A 20961-nucleotide genomic window follows, 5' to 3' on the forward strand; every position below is an offset into this window, starting at 1 on the left:
CACGCACCATGGATGAGGGAAAGGGAAGTGCTCCTGCCATTCAGTGCAAGATACAAAAATTACCTTTAAGCCCATAGATTGTAAATTCAGACTAAATTTTGGGTACTTACACCTGTTTCTGAGAGTGATCTTTAGATGATCTATGATTTTAGACAAGTATCACGATCGAGTGCTAGAGAATAAAGGGGTGAACAGTGCTCCTTCAAGCTTCTCGCCAATTATGGCTGTAAGATTACAAGTAACAAGATGGACATGCTTTAGATTAGAACAGCATCCCACGAGTCTCCATGAAAGTACCAACAGAGAGACATTTTTCTAAAATTTTGACTCCGTACCCCTAGCAGTCTCACACCCCTAAAGAAACCCATTACAGCCTACAAGCTATTCTTTTTAAAAGACCAATGAAAAGCCCCATTTGATGTGCCGTCAACAGCAATTAAACAGGTTTCAATAGTTACAAGGAAGGGACAGGGAAACCCCAATGTAACCTTTACTTCACCTATGCATATACAAGTTTTACGTACAGTATATGCCAGTGCGCACACGTACTTAAATACCACCCCTTATTGGATCATGCGTAACATCCCTTGCGAACCCCAAGAGACAAAGCTTGAATCCTTTGTAGTGCTCATTAGATGAGTGTCAAGTCCAGCGTGTTTTTCTAATCTAATCATCTCTCCATCTCGGCCTGCCCCCTCATCTCGTCCCTCGGCTGCGCCCCCCTCTCTGCACTTTATCCTCTTCGTTCGTCAGCTTTGAAAGTAAGTGAGAGAAAGACCCACTCAAGTGAAAGCGAGAAAGAGAGGAGCATAGATGGGGTAAGAAAAAGAGGAGAGTTTGAAGGAAGTCCTTTTAGATGAGAAAAAACGTCTCTTGGGGGGGATTAGCTAGTGTTGAAGAGGAAACAGGAAATTGGGGCCGAAGAATAGTAAAGGTCTATACGGCACGACGGTGTGGGAGCAAATGCTGGCCAACATTTCTTTGCCAATTTTTCTTTGATCCTAGATTGTTAGTTTGGGGAGGGTAGGTTGTTCCTTGTGGACCACTGGGATACAATACACCTGGGGTCCTCTCCAACTTCTGTGTTTAAGAAAACTGCTCCCAACAAAGTCTTTGATTAGAAATGATATTTTTTTATTTAATAAAGACATCCCTACTCAGCCCTTAAGTTTGCTCTCTATACCAAACAACCCACAATTACAAGAACAAACAGAACCTTTGATGCCTCTATGTAAGATCTATGGATACTTCCAAAGGGATTAATCAAAGGCAAAGTGTGTGCTTGTATATGCTGACAGACTTGCAAATAAAGGTTGTGAAAATAAAGTACGGGGCATGTGACCACAGCTGTTTGGTAACAAGAATAACAGCGAAGAGACGCAGAGGAAAACTGAATGAGAGAGCAATGAAAAGGAGAGATGGACAGTGAAATCTGTGGGAACAGAAATACAGTTGCCAAATTCCTGTCGCCGGCAGGCAGCAGTGTTCACAATGCCAGTTGACAGCCAGCTTCCTCTGGCCGCCACCCATTCATTTTATATTGTAAATAAACAGTTTAAGGGGAAATGTCAGCCGAGAGACGGAGGGAGCAGCTCCAGCTATAATGTCTCTTCCCTCCTCCCCGTCGATGCAGCAGTGCGGTTACCAGGCTACTGACGGACGTGGTGAATAATGAGGATGGCAAACACAACCTGCTCTGCCGAGGCAGACGGTAACGAGGGCTGACGCCTCACCGTTTTAAAGGCCTTTGGGTGGAAACCCCATGCCTACACAATCCACTGTCCCACTGCATGTGGAATACATCTCGCTCCAACCTCTAAAGATGACTGATCAGTGGGAGTCGGAGAGAGTGTAGTGGAAGTTGGATCGCAGGCACGTTTTGGTGTAAATCATGATGTCATAATAGTGATAAGGATACTTGGATGCCTGCAGCGATACTCTCGTCTGATGGGGAAAGACAGCTCAAGGAGCGTGCATGACTGCTGCTGTGTGGCCACAACAGTTGGCCATTATGACCCAGAAAGGAAGAGGAAAGCAAGAGCTGCTCTGTGACTAAGCCAAGCCGATTCTGTGTTGAATATGAATAGTTTGCCTTGAGTTGAATTTCAGAATCAGGGAGCCAAGGACATTTTACAGATGGCATGCTGCACTGCACATAACAAAATATTCTAATTATGATTTATATCTCACTTAGCCTGTAGGTATAAGGCCAGGGAAACTTTGATCCCTCTCCAATCAAACATGTCAACAGAATACTGAGAGGGAGGACATGCAGAGATGAGGTAGGTTTGCCTGCTGACTTATCTCTTTCAGTGCCCGTTCCTAGAGGCCAGTTGGCCAGTCGGGAATCTCATGCTACCCCCCCCCGCCTAATTGTCATGCAAAGGTGGTTTGCAGAGGTTTGGTGGCTTGCGGCTCTTTTTGCTGAGCATTAACACAGCAGTGGGCCCCCGCCAACACATTCCTACCACGTTAAGAAGTCAGGCTGCTGGATAACAGATGCTTCTATAAAAGCATCAACATGCCACCAAAACAGCACACAGTAACGTCGTGTCTCCACATACCTGTGGGTTCGTAGGTGAGTTTAATAGAAGTTTGTTCATTCCTTTGAGAGTCAGGAAGAGGTCTCTGCAGAACTGGGAATCTCTCCAAACTGTGTGCATACTTCAGTAGCAAGACATGGTTGGCTAATTAGACATTTAATGGGGAAGTTCGTTTTTTTTTTTTTTTTTTTTTTTTTTTTTTTTAAACCTGGACCTTATTTCTGGCATAAAATACGTGCATCTACTCACCGATAACAGTTTGGTGAAAGTCGGCGTCCTTCGGAAGATATTTATATTACTCGAGATCCGCGTATGTACATATAACGGGAGAGAACAGAGCATAGACAATACAGCCTCTAAATAAGGCATTATTTCACCGATACTTTAAGCCAAATGAATGAATGAACGCGTACTATTGCACACATAGCTGCCGTGTTGTTGTTATCCAGGACTATCAGGGGGCTTTCTACTCATACGTCTACAGGGATGACATCATCGCCGCGCGCTGCTGCAGCACAGCTCATTCACTCCGGTAAGGACGTCCATCGTACTCAAAGTTGTCGTCCACGTCGTCAAAATCTGATAAATATTCTGCCATGTTGCACAAAACTAGCAGTAGCAAATTCCGTGGGAAGTTAGCCGACTGTCACAAAGCACGGAGTAAATAAGCTGTGCTGCAGCTGTGAGTAGATGCACGCATTTTATGCCAGAAAGAAGGTCCAGGTTTAAAAAAATAAAAACAAACTTCCCCTTTAAGCGGTGCAGACCGAGCAGTCCCCTGCTTCCAAGCAGTAAACACCGCAACAGGCGCGGCTGTCGGCAGGTGGCAGCGCGCAGTGATACGAAGGTAGAGAAAATAGTGCCGAGCGATTGTGAGGTCTGACTTTTTCCGGGAGAACGATTTTGTGATGCAAATGTATTACTCTTCTGAACGCATATTGTTTTGAGAAGCAAAACGCTTTATTTTTGTGGCTGGGGTCCGGCTTGTTGGCTGGGGTCACAAGCCGGACTACTTTCGTCAACACCAAAACGAGGCCGGAACTCGGCTCAGAGGACGCAGTGGAGGGTAAGTCAATGTTCACAAACGATATTGCTAGTATGGGATGTCATACAGCTTCATGTCCAAAGAGGCAAACTATCCCTTTAGCCAGACCAAGTAAAATGTTTTGTCCGCCGATTTAAATATCCAGAGCAAGAGAGGCGTTTGGTTTGCTTCAGTCGGGAGAGAACAAGGGAAATCTCAGCTGCTCGCTGTGCTGCGCAGAGCTACGCCATCTTGCAGACACATTCCAAAAGCTTCTATTTGTTCATCGCCATCTTTTTTTTTTCCTGGAAGAACCAGTACCTGTGCAGCGCAGTTACTGACCGATTATAAATTCCCACTTTGACTGGGAAACCCCACCTTCCATTCTGCAGAGAGCCTTTACTCTTGAGAGTCGAGGTAATCTCAATGGAACCCTTGATTCCTTTATATTTTTCCTCCAAGCAGCCAGACTTTATCGCAACAAAAGTGGTCTTGATGTAATAGTTCTTCAGGCTTTCTGAAGGTCTTTCGAAGCTTTTTCCTTTGGACATCGTCTGCTTTTTCGCCTATTTTCAATCCAGTCACGTCACTGTGCTTCACCATTTTCCGAGGAATGTGTTTTCTTTTGTTTGTAAAGCCACTTAATGCTACCTTATGAATCATTCAAGCGCAAAAGAGGCACCCAACTCAAGCAGGGTATATGAAAGCGATGCCCTTAAGAAATGGCAACAAATCCACAGTTGATCCATCGACTGTTCACCGAGGCCTCATCAGAAATGGTCTCTGTGGAAAGGTGGCTGTCAAGAAGCCATTCTTAAAGGAAGGGAATCGAGGAGAAAAGGCCGAGGTATGCCAAATTATTCTGAAGCACTTAGCTAAAGTGCTGTATATCATTTATGACTTATGAAATATTCTGTCACTAAAAAGATGGCTTCTTATTTTTTTTGCTTTTTGCTCTCGACTGTGTTTTTCCTAATTTATGGTCATAAAAAAAAAAAGTAAAACAACAACAACAGAAAAATTCTGTTTAAATTTTAAATTAAAACCTTGCTGCACATGCACCGTATGGCACCGCTGAGGCAGAGGAGCGAACGGAGGGGAGAACAACTGAACACAGGATTAATTAAATGAGGAATGATTATTATATTCATATATCCTGCAGTTTCTGGAGGATACCAGCTACGCTATAACACCGGTCCTATTGTAAACATTCATTTGTCAGGCTGAACAGGACACCAGGTGACAAAAGAAGGCGGCTTTCAAGGCATCGTGACGTCTAACTTCCAGGAAAAAAAGATCTTTGATAGTAAGAAACCAGCATAACCTACTGAAAGATACCATTTCTATATCGAATGGTGAAGCAAAAATGCCTGTATTGATTATCAGTAACTGATAGTCTTCTATAGAACCATTGTAATATTTCATGGACGTTAAATCTTACCTTACTCCAAAAGGCTCGAAGGTAACCAGGTGCATTCTGCAGATAAATATTGCATGCTGTCATGGGTGGGGTGGGGTGGGGGGGTCATTTGTTTACAAGCAAGACTTTAAAAACAGACCAGACAACTAACTTTTCTTTTGCCTCCCAGCAACAGTGGCTGCGGCACCTAATAAAACGCAGCAGCGGCTATCACGGGTCAAGATTTTCCGGATTGGACAGGAATCTCAAGTCTGTTGAGCCTGATCAATAGCTAAAGTCTTCATCAGCCTGAGACTAGCCAAAGGCCCCTTTGCTTTTCATAGATAAATATCAGCTGAGGTCTTATGGGAAAAGGTTGCTTGCAGACTCTGGCTGGGAAAAAGGCTAATGGGATGCCAGAGGCTGGTGTTCAAACCAGCCTCAGTGAGAAATACTCCGTGGCTGCACCATCCTAAGGCTTCTGCTCTTCGCAGAGTGCATTAATTAGATTAGGATGAGAATACATTAATCAACACACACACACCAGACATCTTCCATTCACTTTTAAGGCTGGTGAAAGTCAGGGAACCTTTCGCACTGCTTTTTGCCAACAGATGTGAAAATCCGCAGCGATGGACACAGGGGTGATGGGGCCGGGTGAAAATGGAGGACAATTCCTGATGCCTCCCGTGTAAGGCACAGCTGTGCTCGAAAGTTTGTCAGACTTCTAGAACTCGAGTGACTTGATTGAACAATTCAGGCTGTCAAACTCTAACCCAAGACAAAGAGAGCCCCGTCGAACAGACGAGACACACATATAAAAACTGGTTATTTACTTCTTGAGGAAATTTGATCCAGTGTTGACTGCGAGAGTGGCAGCTTCACACGAACCTGCAGGATTAGCAGCGTATTTGAAAAGTGAGATAAGAAAAACACGTTTTCAGTCAAAGACAATCGGGGGTGCGAGTGGGCTGGCCGATAGGAAACTAAATCCGTATCATTCTAGTATTAAACGGACTGATAGCACGATAGGTAAATCTGCGTGAGCTTGAAAACAAGCAGAACTGCTGATAATCAGCGACAGCTAGTTTCTGAAAAAGATTCAATATAAATATTTAAACTATACCCACGTAACAGGCCGTATGATTCTCCTGCTCCTGTTAAACTGTGGAGTTTTCTTACTTCTGAATGACGTCATGTACCTGCTTAGAGTATCAGTTTCTTTATGGACAGATGGTACCGATCGCTCTTTTAAACACGTTTGAGGGTGAGGGGCCACTGCACCTTTTTGAATGCTAATATTTGCCTAATAACTGTGCAAACCCGCTTTTTATCTCTCCTCCTGGGAGAGACTAATCTCGCTTTCCATTTCTCAAACATTCCAGTTAGAGGTTCAACATCCATCTTGGATGGACTCAGAGCATCGTGTTGTGTGTAACCAGTGTGTGTGTGTGTGTGTGTGTGTGTGTTCAACGATTGTTTTTTAATCCCGAGGAATACATTCTGCTTCATAATGCGTGCGAGTATGTGGGTCCTGGACGGTTGCGTTGAATATTTTTGGTCAAATGACATTTACAGTTGAAAGAAATGCATGCATGCATTGATTTTCCAGGTCGCCTCAAACCTCTCCCACCTGCTACACTGGAGGGGGGGGGGGGGGGGGGGGGTGATTCAATTCTGCCTGAGGCTCATAAATGACACCCGTGCCTCTCCACGAAACTCGGATTACACGGCGTTACCATCTGGAATCTAGTTTGACAGAAAAGGCAGGTGATTAGAATACTTTCCATCGGAAGCAGTCCTGTAAAATCAGCAGCAGCACTGAAAACATCAGCACCAAAGACTCCCCGCAGAGCAACCTTCCCGAATGGCTCAGGCAGAGTTTTACATTCGGGGTTTTGGCGCGGCTCCACAGCTTTGGGGCCCACCTACTTGAAGGTTTAAGCACTCGTTTGTGGCTACCTCAAGAACTGTAACTGACCCATTTGTGATGTTGGTGTTTTCTCCCTCAAATTTCTACAATAAGAAGCGAGTAAGGGCATTAAACAACACACATCTCGCGAAGCCACGTCTAAAGCGATGCTCCTGATGTCAGCATTCACTAAACATGCAAATATATGGAAAAAAAAAAAAAGAGGAAACGATTCCTCCGTTTTGACAAGGTCAAACATAAGTGACCTGAATATACAGTAACTCCAATCCTCAATAGCCAGCATTCGCTCCATCATTCAAAGGGAATGAAATAATGTCGTCTGCTACAGTGGTGTAAAATGGGTGAAATCACAGCTTGTGTTTCCAAGTGCTCTGCAGTTATCTGTAATTTGCGCCTATTCATACGGTTTGAAAGGTGTGCCGAAGCTTGGGCAAGACATGGCTGCATTATTTAGTCTGATCAAGAGCATGAGTACAGTTAGCATCTGTGGGCCGAAAATTATGTCTTCAAACAGGCTCAAAACGCCAACACCTTGTTTCATTATGTTTCCATAAAGAGCCTCACTCTGCTGCTGCAGCCCGTATTTGTCAGTAAGCGCGCTGCAGCTGTGGTTCAGACATGAGCTGCTCCGCGACTCGGTGTGGCGGGAGGCCGCGGCAACCGCGCCTCAATAGCTGGATGGTAGCTTGCTAGGTGAGCCCTTAAATTAGTTTTGTTTCCTCGTTTTACTTGAACCGTTTTGCCGCAGATTTTACAGATTGCCCCATTTGAATTGGCTGGTTCCTCCTTTTCATTTGGCTGAAAGCCGAAATGCTAGCAAAGGGGCAAAGTAACATTTAGTTTTGATACCAGTGAAACTGCCATTGTCTCCTTCTCAACGTGTGTTGTGGTGAGATCAGGTGACGTGCAGTGATGGCGGTGGCCCATCATGAATCGCGGTGGGCTTCTTCATATCGCGATATTTCATTTTTGCGGTTACCGCGACAGCCCTAAGAACAGATGTAAATACTCTGAGAAACGGATTGCTCTCCCGCGCTCCGTCCCTACCTGGCATAGCATGGACGAGGTCGCCACACAGCGCCATGAACCTCGGCTTGGGCCTCAGCTGGTTAACGGCCTCCACGGCCAGTTGTGTGAGCTCCACTTCCTCAGCCCATTCGTCCCCCGCTTCGTCACAGTCGCCGTCCCTCCAGGCCTTCATTAGCCCCAGCTGGGGGTCTGCAGCTTGGATGAAGCAGAAGGGTCCGGTCCACTTGCTCTCTACTTCTGGAAAGAGAAAAAAAAAACAAAAACAGGCAACAAAGGAAAACAAATGATCAACATTTTTACATTAACAGTCCAACTTTGATGACACTGTGAGAGCCTTTTTAAGGTTTTTTTGTTGAAGCTGGTGGAGAATTTTTTTTACTTCTTTAAAGTTGGAATCGATATACTTATTCTCTCTAATATTTGAAGGGTCTGCTTGTACAGTTGACTCCTATTGCTGTGCTAACAGCGAATGCCACACGGATGTAGGTAAGGCTGGGTGGCATATACCTACTTTTTATTATTTACCAGAATTCTTTTCAAAGGGGGCACGAACGCAGGCGATACCACTTATACCAACGCAGTCCAATGCCGTCATTATTCCCTGTAAAGCTGCACAAAGTGCATCTCTACTGGCGACACGGGAGAAATACGCAGGAGGTTGTACGTGTCAGGTTTTGTCGGACAAAGTGGAGCACTGCGACGATTCATTGCCGGTTAAGAGTGAACATCCAGAGGCTATGGCCAGAATGGGCAAAAAAAACCAACAACAATCCCTTCGTGCAGCTTTAATGAAGGACAGAGAGCTGCATATTGAAGAAGGAACGTTAGCATAATCCCGACATTGTACAAGACAACAGCCGCACAATCTGATCGCTCAAATATTCATTAACCAGGTAAACAGGAAGCAAGCTCGGCCGATGGTGATGACAAGGGATGACATGGAGGACACGGAGAAAAAGCCCAGAAACGTGGTATGGAAATGGAGTGAGCATGGACAGATGTTAAGAGCAGGTGTAAACAACAGCTTTTTCAGCTCCACTCATTCAGCTTCCGGAGGATGTGGGAGCGCTACCACTGTAGTTATGCGCTGCTGTCGCTGTGGAGAGCCTGCATTCAGCTCAAATCCCCTCCCTCACACCCAGCAGGGGCCAGTCGCTGCTCAGCATCCACTGTGCTTGATATGCTCTCCATGTGCCACTCCCCCCCTCAAATGAGTTTATGATAATTCAATCCTCTAGAGTAACTGGAGCTAAGATGGCAAAAAGGAAAGCGAGACAAAGAATGAGTTGCTCCTGTTTTGGAGGGACTGAAGAAAAAAGCTCAATGATCAAAACAAGGATCTCCTCTATGTAACTGACATTTATGAAATCATGACAGGAAACGCCATCCCCTTTTATTTATTTATTTTTAATCATTGCCATCTTTACAGCCAAATCACTTTTAAGGCGCTTTCAATCCAAACTGACCTGGCTTTGACCTTGATTTCCACCTACGCACCGGGGGACCTCTGATGAATTTTGCCGCCAAGATCAGTACAGTGAAAAAAAGTTTCCAGCTATGAGTTAAAGCCTCAATTTGTCTTTGTAGCTTTTATCCCTCGCTGTCACATTCACTTCTTTTTTTTCTTTCTTTTTTTTTTTTAACACGAGCGGCCTTTATTGAACCGAGAGAGATCCAAAACTTTCACCACCAACGTTTTCTCACTGAAGTCAGAACCTGAGAATCGACGCCACAGTAATCAGACAAGCCCTAGAAATAGGAAAGAAAGAAGGAAATAATTGAAGAGAGCTACGGGAACTTTGTAGTAGCTGAATATGTGACGACTTTGTGAACAAATGATAGGAGATACGAGGATGTAGTCTTATGTGGCAGCCCAATTTCTCAGGTTTTTCTTGAAATGTGTCATCGCACGGGATTAAATACCCTCAAGTTTCCCCATGCTAGATTGCGTCCAGCAGGGGGTGCTAACTATCTATTCAGATAAAAGGGGGTAGAAACTGACGAAAACTTTATTAAAGTATCTTAACCGCAGAGGTGAACCTCTCACTTTAGTGGTGAAACCTCTGAATCCAATCATAGAAATATAGGAGATTAAAATCTTGGCTAAAAAGTCTGTCTCAAGCTTAATGAATGCGGTGCTCGACTAAAATGAACAGCAGAATGTGATAAACATAAACATTACATTGTAAATAACAATATACCCACAGATATAGTATAAATGCGTGCATGTATCTTACATGCATGCACAATAAGATCTTTAAAAAGCACGCTTGAGACGCAGAAACATCCGCATCCACTGTGTTTACTCCCCTGCAAATACTGGCTTCGCTGCTGCAGCAGCAGGCAAAGCTCGCAGCTGAAAACGCAGTATTCACAAGCTGGCGAGCACTTTGTCAACAGTATCCTGTTTTATCTAAGCAAACTTTTAAAACGCCGCCACGTGACAGCGTCGGCTCAGTCACAACATTAAACTGCCGTCAGCTGTCAATAAAGCTGTGTATCTGCCGGGTTACGGAGCATTAGGGGGGAAAAAAGTTAGCCCACCGGGATAAAAAACTAGCTAGCAACTGTCAGATACCTTCAGTCAATCCGCTGAACGTCCGGTGTTTAGCCCTGAGAAACATGTCCTCACTCTCAGCCATGACGCCGACTATGAGCTGTCCAAGCAAACTAGGGGGTCACTTGTGATCCAGTTGGCCTGCCTCTGCGAACTCTTGTTGGGAAGCTGTTGCTCCAGCTGTCCGTGCTGTTAGCTACGACTGGCTACTATCGGTGATCGACTACACGGCCTGTTTTTTTTTTTTTTTTTTGGGGGGGGGGGGGGGGGGGGGGGGGGGGGGTTGGAGCGGAAGTTTGACTCTGGTGGCCAATATTACGCGCAGTTAATGTGTTGCTACAGGTTAAAAGTCCGTAGCGATGGCACTGTGAGTGTCCTTTCTAAAATGTACCTTAACCATTCCCAAACATACGAAACAGACAGATTATGAGAACAGGTCCCTCGGCACCGAAGTGCAAAAGGCTCGAGGCTTGATGCGCACGATGAAAGGAGACGCAAAAACAGCTCAGATACTGAACAGCTTGTTTAGTGTGTTTTTTGCGTATTTTGCAGATTTTTTGCATCAATTTTCAACCCTTTGTAATGTTTCGGTGTCTCTCGGTTTCCCTTTTCCCCCTCCTTGTACTGTTTTGTTCACAATTTTGCTTGTTTTGTGTCTCCGTTCATTTTGTATTTCATGCTTTAATGCATTTAGGTTGATTTTTTTATTTTATTTTTAATTTACCATTCGGGGTCATTTTGATGTTAGTTTGTATGCATCTATTCAAAGTATTGTTGGTGTTTTTTTCTTCTTCTTCCATGATCTTTGTTCATAGTGTTGCCATTTGTCCTTGTGGTAATTTTCCATCTATCCGTGAACAACCGTTTTCATATCAAAATGGCATTTATGAGTGCCAAACCCATGGGCCCCTGGACTTGTGTTCAGGAAGCCTGTCGAATTATTTGTCCATGGATTTAAATGCTCTCATGTTTACTACTTCGCTAGTAGATTTCTTTTGGGTATACCAAATCAGTCTTTCATTATCCAGAGGTGCTTAACACAAGTGCACAATGGAGAATCATGTGGATTGTGGTACTTTAGGTAATTCAGAAACAATTTTATGTCGCAGCAGATAGATATCCTGTGACAATTTTAATTAAAATAAGGTGTTTTTCTCTTAAACGTACACCATGGACCAAGCTTCATGAATGAAATTCTTGCATATCCACGTCATCTGAATTTGATCACCAGCCCACAGCTCTTTGTTCACATCGTGAGATGGACCTTGGACAGACGCTGAAGGCTTTTGGCACGATGGAGAGAGGTCATTATCCTCCCATTCTCTTAAGAGAAATGAACAGAAAATCATTATCCGGTTGCTTTCGGACTTCTTGGAATGTTTCTCGGTTTTTCTAACTCACCTTTTCTTTTTTTATTTCTGAATAACCCACCAGCCTATTCTGCTGTGGAAGCAGCTCCTAACTTCTGTTGGTTTAGGTTACCGTCCTTCTGCTATGCTGCATAAGGGGAGTAAAAGAGGAGTTTCCCCCCTTATCTGTCAGCAAGTGTTTGCTCAATGAATTGATGGGTTTGTCTTTACTTTAAAGGTTGACCTTCAAACATTACACCGAGATGATTTCATTTCTTGACTCCATATTATAGATGGTGCACTGACAATGATGATATATCATACAGTCCTGTCACATGACTATGATACATTTGAATAACTTGGATCTTAAGAGGAGAAATTACAAGTAAGTAATGAATCTTTCCAGATAATCTCTCACATTGCAACAATTATGATGCATATGCATTGACTTTCCAATTTTACTATGTACTGGTCAAAGGTTTTAGGACTCTTGAATACAACATTCCATGACCATAAACAAGGAAAAGCCCTGTCAATAGAATGGGGTTTGCCATTTTTTTGTGATTTTTGTGAAATGACGTGTCTTTGCAGTAGGCTGATGATTGTGAGAAAAAATAATGGAAATACATGGACAGTAAAATTCTCTCACGATGTTATTGGAAACTATTTAAAAGAGATGTCCCCAAGTAATCTGAGCTGATCACTTATTCTGATGGTTAATTACAAATATTTCAAGTTTTTCTAAAATGTTGTGACTTAATATACAAATTGGAGAATAGAATACATTTATGCAACGAATGTCCGGTAGACTGCACACAATGTACTCAAATAGAGTTTTTTTCCTTGGTGATGAGCTTTTTTCCAAAACTATTCAACCCTGCCAGCCACTGTCTATTGTAACACATTAAGCCTCTTGTGATTTCGGAATATCTCAAATGCTGGCACAAGAAAATGCACAAAGAAGGGGAAATGAGGAGGTGTTGTGGGTGCGCTTCCCACGCATTTCCTCGCAAAACAGAATGGTGATGTGCGTATTTCGGAGCGTTTGTAATAATATTTGATAATAAAGCCTCTCTCTTCTCTCTCCGTCTCTCCCTCCAACCCATCCTCTTTCTCTCCTCCCTCGCAGTCTCTCTCCCTCCTCCTGTTTTCCTCCTCCTCTCCTTGTGCGCACCAGGCTCTTCCACCCTCGGCTCTTCTATTCGCTCACTGCGCTCTCCTCCTCGGCGTGGCTTGTGTCGCTGCCTACTCCTGTGCGTAAGAGCGCGCAGATGGATATGTAAACTGATGCACTGGTGAAAGCGTGAAATCCGAGCTTGTAAAAGCCTCCCTGGAAGGACGGAAAGATGCGCATCAGAGAGCAGAAGAGTTACTTAGATTAAGTCAAGTTCAGTCCACTGAGATTTTTTTTTCTGCGTGTGTATTTTTTGTTTGTTTTTATTTTTTATTTTGAATCTCTCTCTCTCTCTCTTTCTATTTTGATGATGACATGTTGGTAAAGATGTTCCTCAGCGCGGATGACGGTGCGTTGTTGTTCGGGTGTATGTTTCTGGACTTTTCCGCCTGTCATGAGCGCGCGCCTTTCCCCCTCTCTCCAAGTCTTTTTGTCTCCGCGTGAGGTTGAACAGGGGAGAAAGCAAAATGAGAGGGAAATACTTTCTCCTCGGCTTCTTGTTGCTCAAACTTATGGCTCTCGTGTGCAAGGCTGACGGGGAGCCGGGACTTCTAGGGGGATTCGTGATGATCGCCACCTCCAACGGCTCCAGGGAGGAGGAGAGCGTGTCCGAGGAGACCCCGCACACCGAGGACCAATGCCGGGGCTACTACGACGTGATGGGTCAGTGGGACCCACCATTCGTCTGCAAAACGGGCAATTATCTGTACTGCTGCGGCACCTGTGGCTTCCGCTTCTGCTGCTCCTTCAAGCACTCGCGGCTGGACCAGAGCACTTGTAAAAATTATGACACCCCGGTGTGGATGAAGACCGACAGACTCCCTACAAAAAAATTAACAAGTTGCACGACAGCACCAAAGACAAGACGAACTTAATTGTTTACATCATCTGTGGAGTAGTTGCCATCATGGCTCTTGTGGGGATTTTCACCAAACTGGGCTTGGAGAAGGCGCACCGGCCCCAGAGAGAGAACATGTCCAGGTGAGTGCCTCCTTCTCTCAGTGCGCGTGTTTACAAAGAGACTTGCCTATAAAGCCTATAACCGCGCAGCCCGCGGTCTGGAGCGCGCGGCGTGCGGTTCATCTGCCCAGAAGTACATCACATGAATTAACACTCCGACTAAATGAACTCCGACTCGCTTTAAACGCATCACATTTCTCACACTGGCCGTGGTTTCCAGGCAACCAACTTATGACATCTTCTGATTCCTGATTAACAGTTGGAGATAGACAGATCTCCACTCCAGCTTATCTCGTCCGTCCTTATGTATTTTTTTCTGACAGGAGATTTTTTCGATATTTTTTTTTAAACACCCTCTCAGGAGAGTGCATGTGTGCAATGATTGCAGCGTCAGCGGAGGGAAATATCTTTTTTTCCACAGTGCACAGTTTCATGAAAAGATGCAGCCTAACAGAGTGATTCAATTAAATATGTTACACAGCTCCTCATGCGTGCACCTCTCTCCCTCCTCTCTTCTCTTATGTCTGACAGGGCCGTTGCCAGTGTGCTGCAGGGCGGGTGTCCAGGTGAGCAGTATCGGGGGGAGGAGGCCCTTGGGATGCATTCACAGCACTTCGTGTCCAGGGCCACAAACCTCCGTGAGTTTTTTTTGGTTATTTCTAAGAGCTTTAAACAATCCACGAAAGGCTGTCATGAAGTGTGTGTGCAACTTAAAGCATTGTATCGAACAGTGGGATGGGTGTGTGTCAGCAAATGGGCTGCTTCTTGGCGGCTTCTGTCAAGTCATCCGCAGCGATGTATGGATGAGAGGGTTTCGGGATCAAGTTGATCGTCTCGGCTGGAGTCAAAAAGCCCCAGGCTCGCTCCTGTTTTTCTTTCAAATGAAAGCGCTGGGTTTAGTTTTTTTTAATCGTACACCAGCTAGATATCCATCCATAACAAGAAAAAAAAAGAAGAGAGAATATCTTCCTGTCCTCTGCAAGCTTTTCAAATCCAGCCGTTATTCACTGTTTTATTTTGGTTTGTGCCCACATGATATAATGAGAGAGAGAAAGAGGGAAGTGGGAGTGTGTGCGTGAGTCGGTAACGAAGAGGTGGTGGTGATGATGGTAGTGAGTGGCTTGTGTGAAGGGTTTTTGTTGTTGTCTTTTGGAGAGGGGGGAGAGAGAGAGGAGGGTTATGATACAAAGAATGCAATCTATTTCTGCTGCGTCCCGTGGGCTGCTTCAGTACCGAGCTTCTTTGTGTTTTTTTAACACCGGAGATCAAACAGATGAATACTAGCAAAAACACACACACACACACACACACACACACACACACACACACACACACACACACACACACACAAATATGTACAGACAGGGCACACCGAGCATGTACAGATGATACAAACAGGAGAGGCGCACAGCATTCAGATTCCACCAAAGTTGCATTATCAACCTGTGCTTTTTGTGCCAAAACAAAGAGCAGATCTGTGCAGCTGTTCATCATAAAGGCGTCACAGACAAAAAGAAGCGTCCCTGTCGCCTTTTCTTATGTTGTACACGCTTGCATGTGAGTGGCATCTCGTGTGATTCTGGCTGAAATCCTCACACATCTGAGGGATGGATTTCACCTCTTTGAGTGGAATTTTCCACTCTGGCGCACAGCTTACAGCAGAGTTTGAAACCATACATTTAAGACTATAATTGTGATATTAAATGATGAAATAATAATAATAAACTGAGAATATACTTATCACATTATTGTGATTTGATATCAGCTGATAAAATGATAACATAATGATTGCAAATTAGGGGTTTTTGTATGATTTTTACACTATTTTTCAAGAGTACTTAAATTAACTGAAAGACAGGGAATAAATGTAAAAGCAGAGGTTAATTATTCAAAAGCAATATTTTTTCTTCAAGTTTGCCATTGATATCATGATGATATAGTTATCATGAATGCCTTTACTTTACCCAAAATAAAAGGAGGACAAAAAAATTGGATGACAGTGTTTCTCGACGTCCAAGAAACACTGTGCTGTGTCAAGAGCAACAATTTCTATTTCTACATTTCCTCTTAATTTCAAATTATACACATGGAAACTTTGTACAATTTACAGTATTATGCTATAATAGTTGAATCAGGAGGAGTTTATGTTAGGAAGTGGTTGGTAGAGGTTGGGAGCTGGGTTTCTGCTGCTGTTTGTGAAAATGAGATAATATTGCAATCCTACAACAGCTTCCCTGGCTAACACTGTGGTGACATAACCCTTCTCAGCATGAAGCACTACACCCACAGAAGCCATCGAATTCATAAAGAGAGCACATCTCATGTTTTTTTTTTTCCCCATTTCTTTTCTTTTAGTGGGGGTGGCAGGGGCTTCCTGGAAAAGAGATCAATGATGAGGCACGTTCAGGGTCTGCTCAAGCCTTTTTTTTCCTAGCAGCGTGACCTCTCACCTCGAGGATGAGGCTGTGGAATAGCGACTTTTGTTTGCAACGCGGGAACCTGTTCCCCTGAACCCTCTAATGCTCAGGCTTGCGTGTGTAATCGCGTGGAATGTTATTAACCTCTGTCATCTGGCGGCATTCCTGCGCCGGCGCCCACCTGATCGGGTCCCTGTCCCCGGAGGTGGAGGCCGTTTACCACGGTTGTAGAAGAGCAAAGGAATTAGATATGGAGCTTTTGCCGGATGTGTTGTTTTTCACTTCAAGTGATTAACAGAAGGTAAATAGACTCAAAAGGGCGAGGTGGTCTTTCATTAAGAGTGCGGCTATGAATGCAAAGGACAGATGGAGGAGGTGGAGGACGAGTGAGGAGAGCGGTAATTACAATGTAAAGATAATTGCCCGGGTTAAAAGGCCTGGTTGTGCATATGCTTGTGCAGACAAAGGAAGTTTGTGCAAATCTAGAGCAGGATTGTGCTTGAATATCTATTCCTAGTGCAAACCATATTGATTATAGCTTATGGTCAGATTGCCCTATTACTGGCATCAGTGATTCTGCTCTGATGGGCCTCAGCTTCTGATGTACGGGAGAAAATTCCTTTGGGTCAGAAATCTGTTTGTCTGTGCAGGAATCAACTTAAAAACCAGCCCTGCTTCATCATTTATAAGTTGTCCAGAGAGGTATAGAACAACAAGCAACCCCTACATTATTAATTCACGCTTTGCTGTGTAGTGTTAATTCCTGATTATTATCACATGAACTCCATAAGTGAGAAACACACAGTATCGATATCTAACACCCCAGCCTGAGGTCCGGGTTTACTTTGTCCGGGGCTCCCCACTCATTTCCAGCCATGGCCCCCCATAAGGTACTGCAAATTTGAAATGAACACTTGGGTCACGTTGTGAACCAGGTGAAGCCAACCTGCAAATTTCCCTAGCTGGGCTGGCTTAGAGGCTTTTATGTCATCTGAAAACCTGGAGACTTTGTTTGAATCCTTGAAAGGCTGATGAATCCAGCTTCTCCTCAGTTTCAGCATCAAAGGGAGGAAGAGACAAAGAGAAGAGAAGAGGAAAGGAAGAAGAGTTGGAACAGGGAAGGAGAGAAAACGGTACAAAGCGAGGAGTCAAACGATCTCGTTGGCAACTTTCAGACTGCTGACAGTGATCATTCTTGAAGGGCAGGGCTTTATATCTGTTATATGTTCTACATTTATGCTTTGTTCCATGGATTTCAATGAAAAAGTCTTAAAGCATCTTGAGCCATTACCATCTAATTCAAGGTGATTTTGACCAAATTTTTAAGCACAATAAAATTAAAATCTTCCTCTTAAACCGCTAATGTCTTTGTTACTAGACCTCAGACATGTTCACAAGTAATTTTTTCCAAGTCCAAGTCAAGTCTCGAAACTTTGAGGACCAAGAACAAGTCAAGTCTCAAGTCTTTTGGCCCAAGTCCAAGTCCGATCTCAAGTCTCAAATGACTAAAATGAACTTTCTATCATTAGACATATGCCATTTGGTCGAGATAAGACTGCACTGCTGTATGTTATGGACTGAAAGCATGTACTGTATTATCAATATATGTTATATCATTATACACTGCAGGATCAAAATTGATCAGAGCATGGTCACTTAAGACTGCTATTTCAATTCAATGTGAAGAAACACCATGAAAGCTTGTTTGAAGTGTATAAATGTATTTGGAAATATGTGCGCTTGCTCTGCACCACAGGATACATGAACATACATATTAATAACTGGCTGTGTAGCCTGAACCTCTCATGCATAACATTTTTCAGCGCAATTTCAGTGCATTTTTCAGTTTTTTTTTGTGTCAACCTGGAATTTCATCAGGTGTCCCAGAAATTGTAAAAGTAGGCTATTCTAAAACAGCAATTAGATTAACGTTAAACTAAATCTACGTAGACTTGGATGAGCAATTAATCTGGTAACTGTTAACCTTGGCTACTTAACCAAAGTCCTTCCCAAATTTCACAGGCTGCTGCAGATAAATCAGCAACGCCATGTAGTGAACCATGAAGCTATAATCTGCACATAGTTTACAACACTGTTTACTTTGATTAGTTTGCTAAGTTTCCCTTTCACATTACAAAGAGACTGACCTGTCATACATCGGAATGAATGAAATAAAGATCAGAAATAATAATGTCATGTAATGAAGATTGTTTACGAGTCCCAAACCTCGAGTCCAAGTCACGTCTCAAGTCTTTTGAGGGCAAGTCTGAAGTCAAGTCTCGAATCTTTGTTTGTGCGAATTGAGTGCGACTCGACTCGAGTCTCTGCTGCACCTACTGCATAATCTAACAAATACGTTAGCTGTGAAGTTTGATTTGAAAGATGTAGTTATCCCTATGAATTACTAAACTAAACACATTCTCCTGGATGAATAATGTACCTCTATGTTCTGTAATTGTCGTTTTGGGTCTCACACTAAAGAGCTTTAGGTGGGCAGCACTATCTTAGGAAGACGAAAGACACACAACATACACATTTCTCTGTATTCACAACTCAGTTCACCATTTGCACCTTAATTACCTTCCAGGCTGTTATAATATTTTCCTAAACACTCAGAGTTGAGAAGGATGAAATTTGAATAGGTAATTGCTTCTGAGATTGCACGGGAATGAGAAAAGACGGCGTCTGCAAAATACTTCCTGCTCCGCCATGTGGCGGTGGATGTGTGTGTGTGTGTGTGTGTGTGTGTGAGTGTGTGAGTGCACGTACGAGTCGAAAAAGAGTGTGCACGCGCACAGTGGGTGTGCATTGGCTAAATGACTTTTTTATGCGCAGCTCAGGGCTGTCAAAAGAAGTTGTACATATCCTTCGTTAAAAGTAGGTGACTGTGTGACCTCGTCTTCCCGGCTGTCATCCGAGCCTTCAGCATGTCACATCTGATTGCAGAGTGTCAGAGCCAACCTACAGTCGGGCCGGAGAATCAAGCAAAAAGAGGCTGTGAAGGAGAAAATGACAGAGCTGGTAGGTAGTTATCTGTGAGGCTTCAGTCTTCGTTTGAAGCTGCTATTCTGTCCTTGTGTTCAAACACGAAAGACAAGCACAGCTGAGGTTCTATCCCTGACTTTTAGACTCAAATCCCACTGGAGTGACATCCACTAAATCTACAGCTAATTTTCTCTCACTCACAGAGGAAAATATTTGTTACATATTTTAATTTGGTCTGCTTATGATGAAGTCACTCCATTCAAACCATCTGCCTAATATTGTCTAGCCCCCCCACTCCTAATGCTGCTTAAACGCCTCTGCTTTGGCAGAGAACGAACATCCCAATTCCAGGGCAACCTTAGCTGTCTGGCACTGTTGGCGAATCTTTGCGTCCTCTAGGTTGTTGTATCAGTTAGTATGTGTTCATGACACCAGTAAAAAAAAAAAACGAATCATTATGATAGGCCACCCAAAACCAGATTACATGGAAACATGTCAGTTCAACCAGACTCGTATGAAATCAAACTTCTCAAAGCTGGATTAACACACCCAGATAATGGAGCTCCTTTTTTTTTTGCATTATTTTGCCAAAAACAGCAAAGTGTATGTGTACATTAATACAGCCAAATTCCCATTAAAGCTTCTCACTCTCACATAATTTTCAGGTTCTTTTTTCACAGATTGTGAGGGGAAATCGACCCATTAAGACTACCTGTCAACTCACTTGACAGCATTTCCAGACTGTGTACTTTAATAAAATCCAGACATCTGACAAAATCACCATTCAGGCAACTTAAACACCACGTCTGTGCAGTAAATTCAGCTATATTTACATATAAGGTGATCTCCCACGGAGAAAGTAATGCTTGAGACAATAGCTTGATTGCCTTCCCTCGCGTTTCTGCTTTGACAAAGGAGAGTAGTCCAAATAACTAGTCAAGTCGACCTGTAACTGTGGCTCATTTTAACTGTCCATACAAATGTGGATCAGGATTGTTCCAGTGCTTCCTGCAAATGCTGGATCATGTTAGCCAGGGGAGAATCATGCTAAAGCATACCATGTGCCATGCATATTTTACCTTGCTTAGGGATGAAAACCAGATGCCTCACCCAGTACAGCCTTACCAGAGAAGCGACATCCTCATTGTTGACTTAGTCATTAAAAGGGTTATAATGACACCACGAACAGGTTGCCACATCAAGACAGACAACAATGCATGTTCATACTCACGCCTACGGTCTAATCTCGTATTATCCAATTTGGACCGTGGGAGCAAACGAGAACACACAGAGGAAACCCATAGAGCCCCAGGGAAACCATGCAAACTACATACAGAGATGACAGGCAGATTAAAACCCCAAACCTGCTTTGTTTGTGTTTGGTTATCACCCTGCAACCAGATATTGCAAATATAAATCAGAGATATGATTCCTTCATGCCAACTCTTAAAAGAAGAAAGCAAAAAGTAATTTGTACACGAACAGGTCATCAGAAATGAAACCGCTGTCAGTGCTGAGTGTTTTTACGTTGACCTGTGCAATCCATGCTCGGCAAATGAAAATGTAGCAAACGTCTTCCATGATACAAGGT

General features: G+C 43.6%; 2 protein-coding genes across 3 annotated transcripts in view; one reads left to right on the forward strand and one right to left on the reverse strand.

Moving 5' to 3' along the window:
- Positions 1 to 10705, reverse strand: part of cpped1 (calcineurin-like phosphoesterase domain containing 1) — a 30804-nt gene extending 20099 nt beyond the window's left edge. For both annotated transcript variants that reach the window (XM_075457883.1, XM_075457882.1), the window contains exons 1-2: positions 10507 to 10705; positions 7947 to 8165 (exon numbers count right to left, since the gene is read on the reverse strand). In XM_075457883.1, the coding sequence (XP_075313998.1) occupies positions 7947 to 8165; positions 10507 to 10570 (283 nt within the window). In that variant the 5' untranslated portion in view covers positions 10571 to 10705. The remainder of the gene's footprint in view (positions 1 to 7946; positions 8166 to 10506) is intronic.
- A 2293-nt stretch (positions 10706 to 12998) lies between these two features.
- shisa9a (shisa family member 9a) overlaps positions 12999 to 20961 on the forward strand; it is a 64210-nt gene continuing 56247 nt past the window's right edge. Inside the window, 3 exon segments of the mRNA XM_075457709.1 lie at positions 12999 to 13818; positions 13821 to 13989; positions 14500 to 14606. Of these exon segments, the coding sequence (XP_075313824.1) occupies positions 13476 to 13818; positions 13821 to 13989; positions 14500 to 14606 (619 nt within the window). The 5' untranslated portion in view covers positions 12999 to 13475.

Source organism: Odontesthes bonariensis, chromosome 23, assembly GCF_027942865.1.
Source record: "Odontesthes bonariensis isolate fOdoBon6 chromosome 23, fOdoBon6.hap1, whole genome shotgun sequence".
Lineage (NCBI taxonomy): Eukaryota > Metazoa > Chordata > Actinopteri > Atheriniformes > Atherinopsidae > Odontesthes > Odontesthes bonariensis.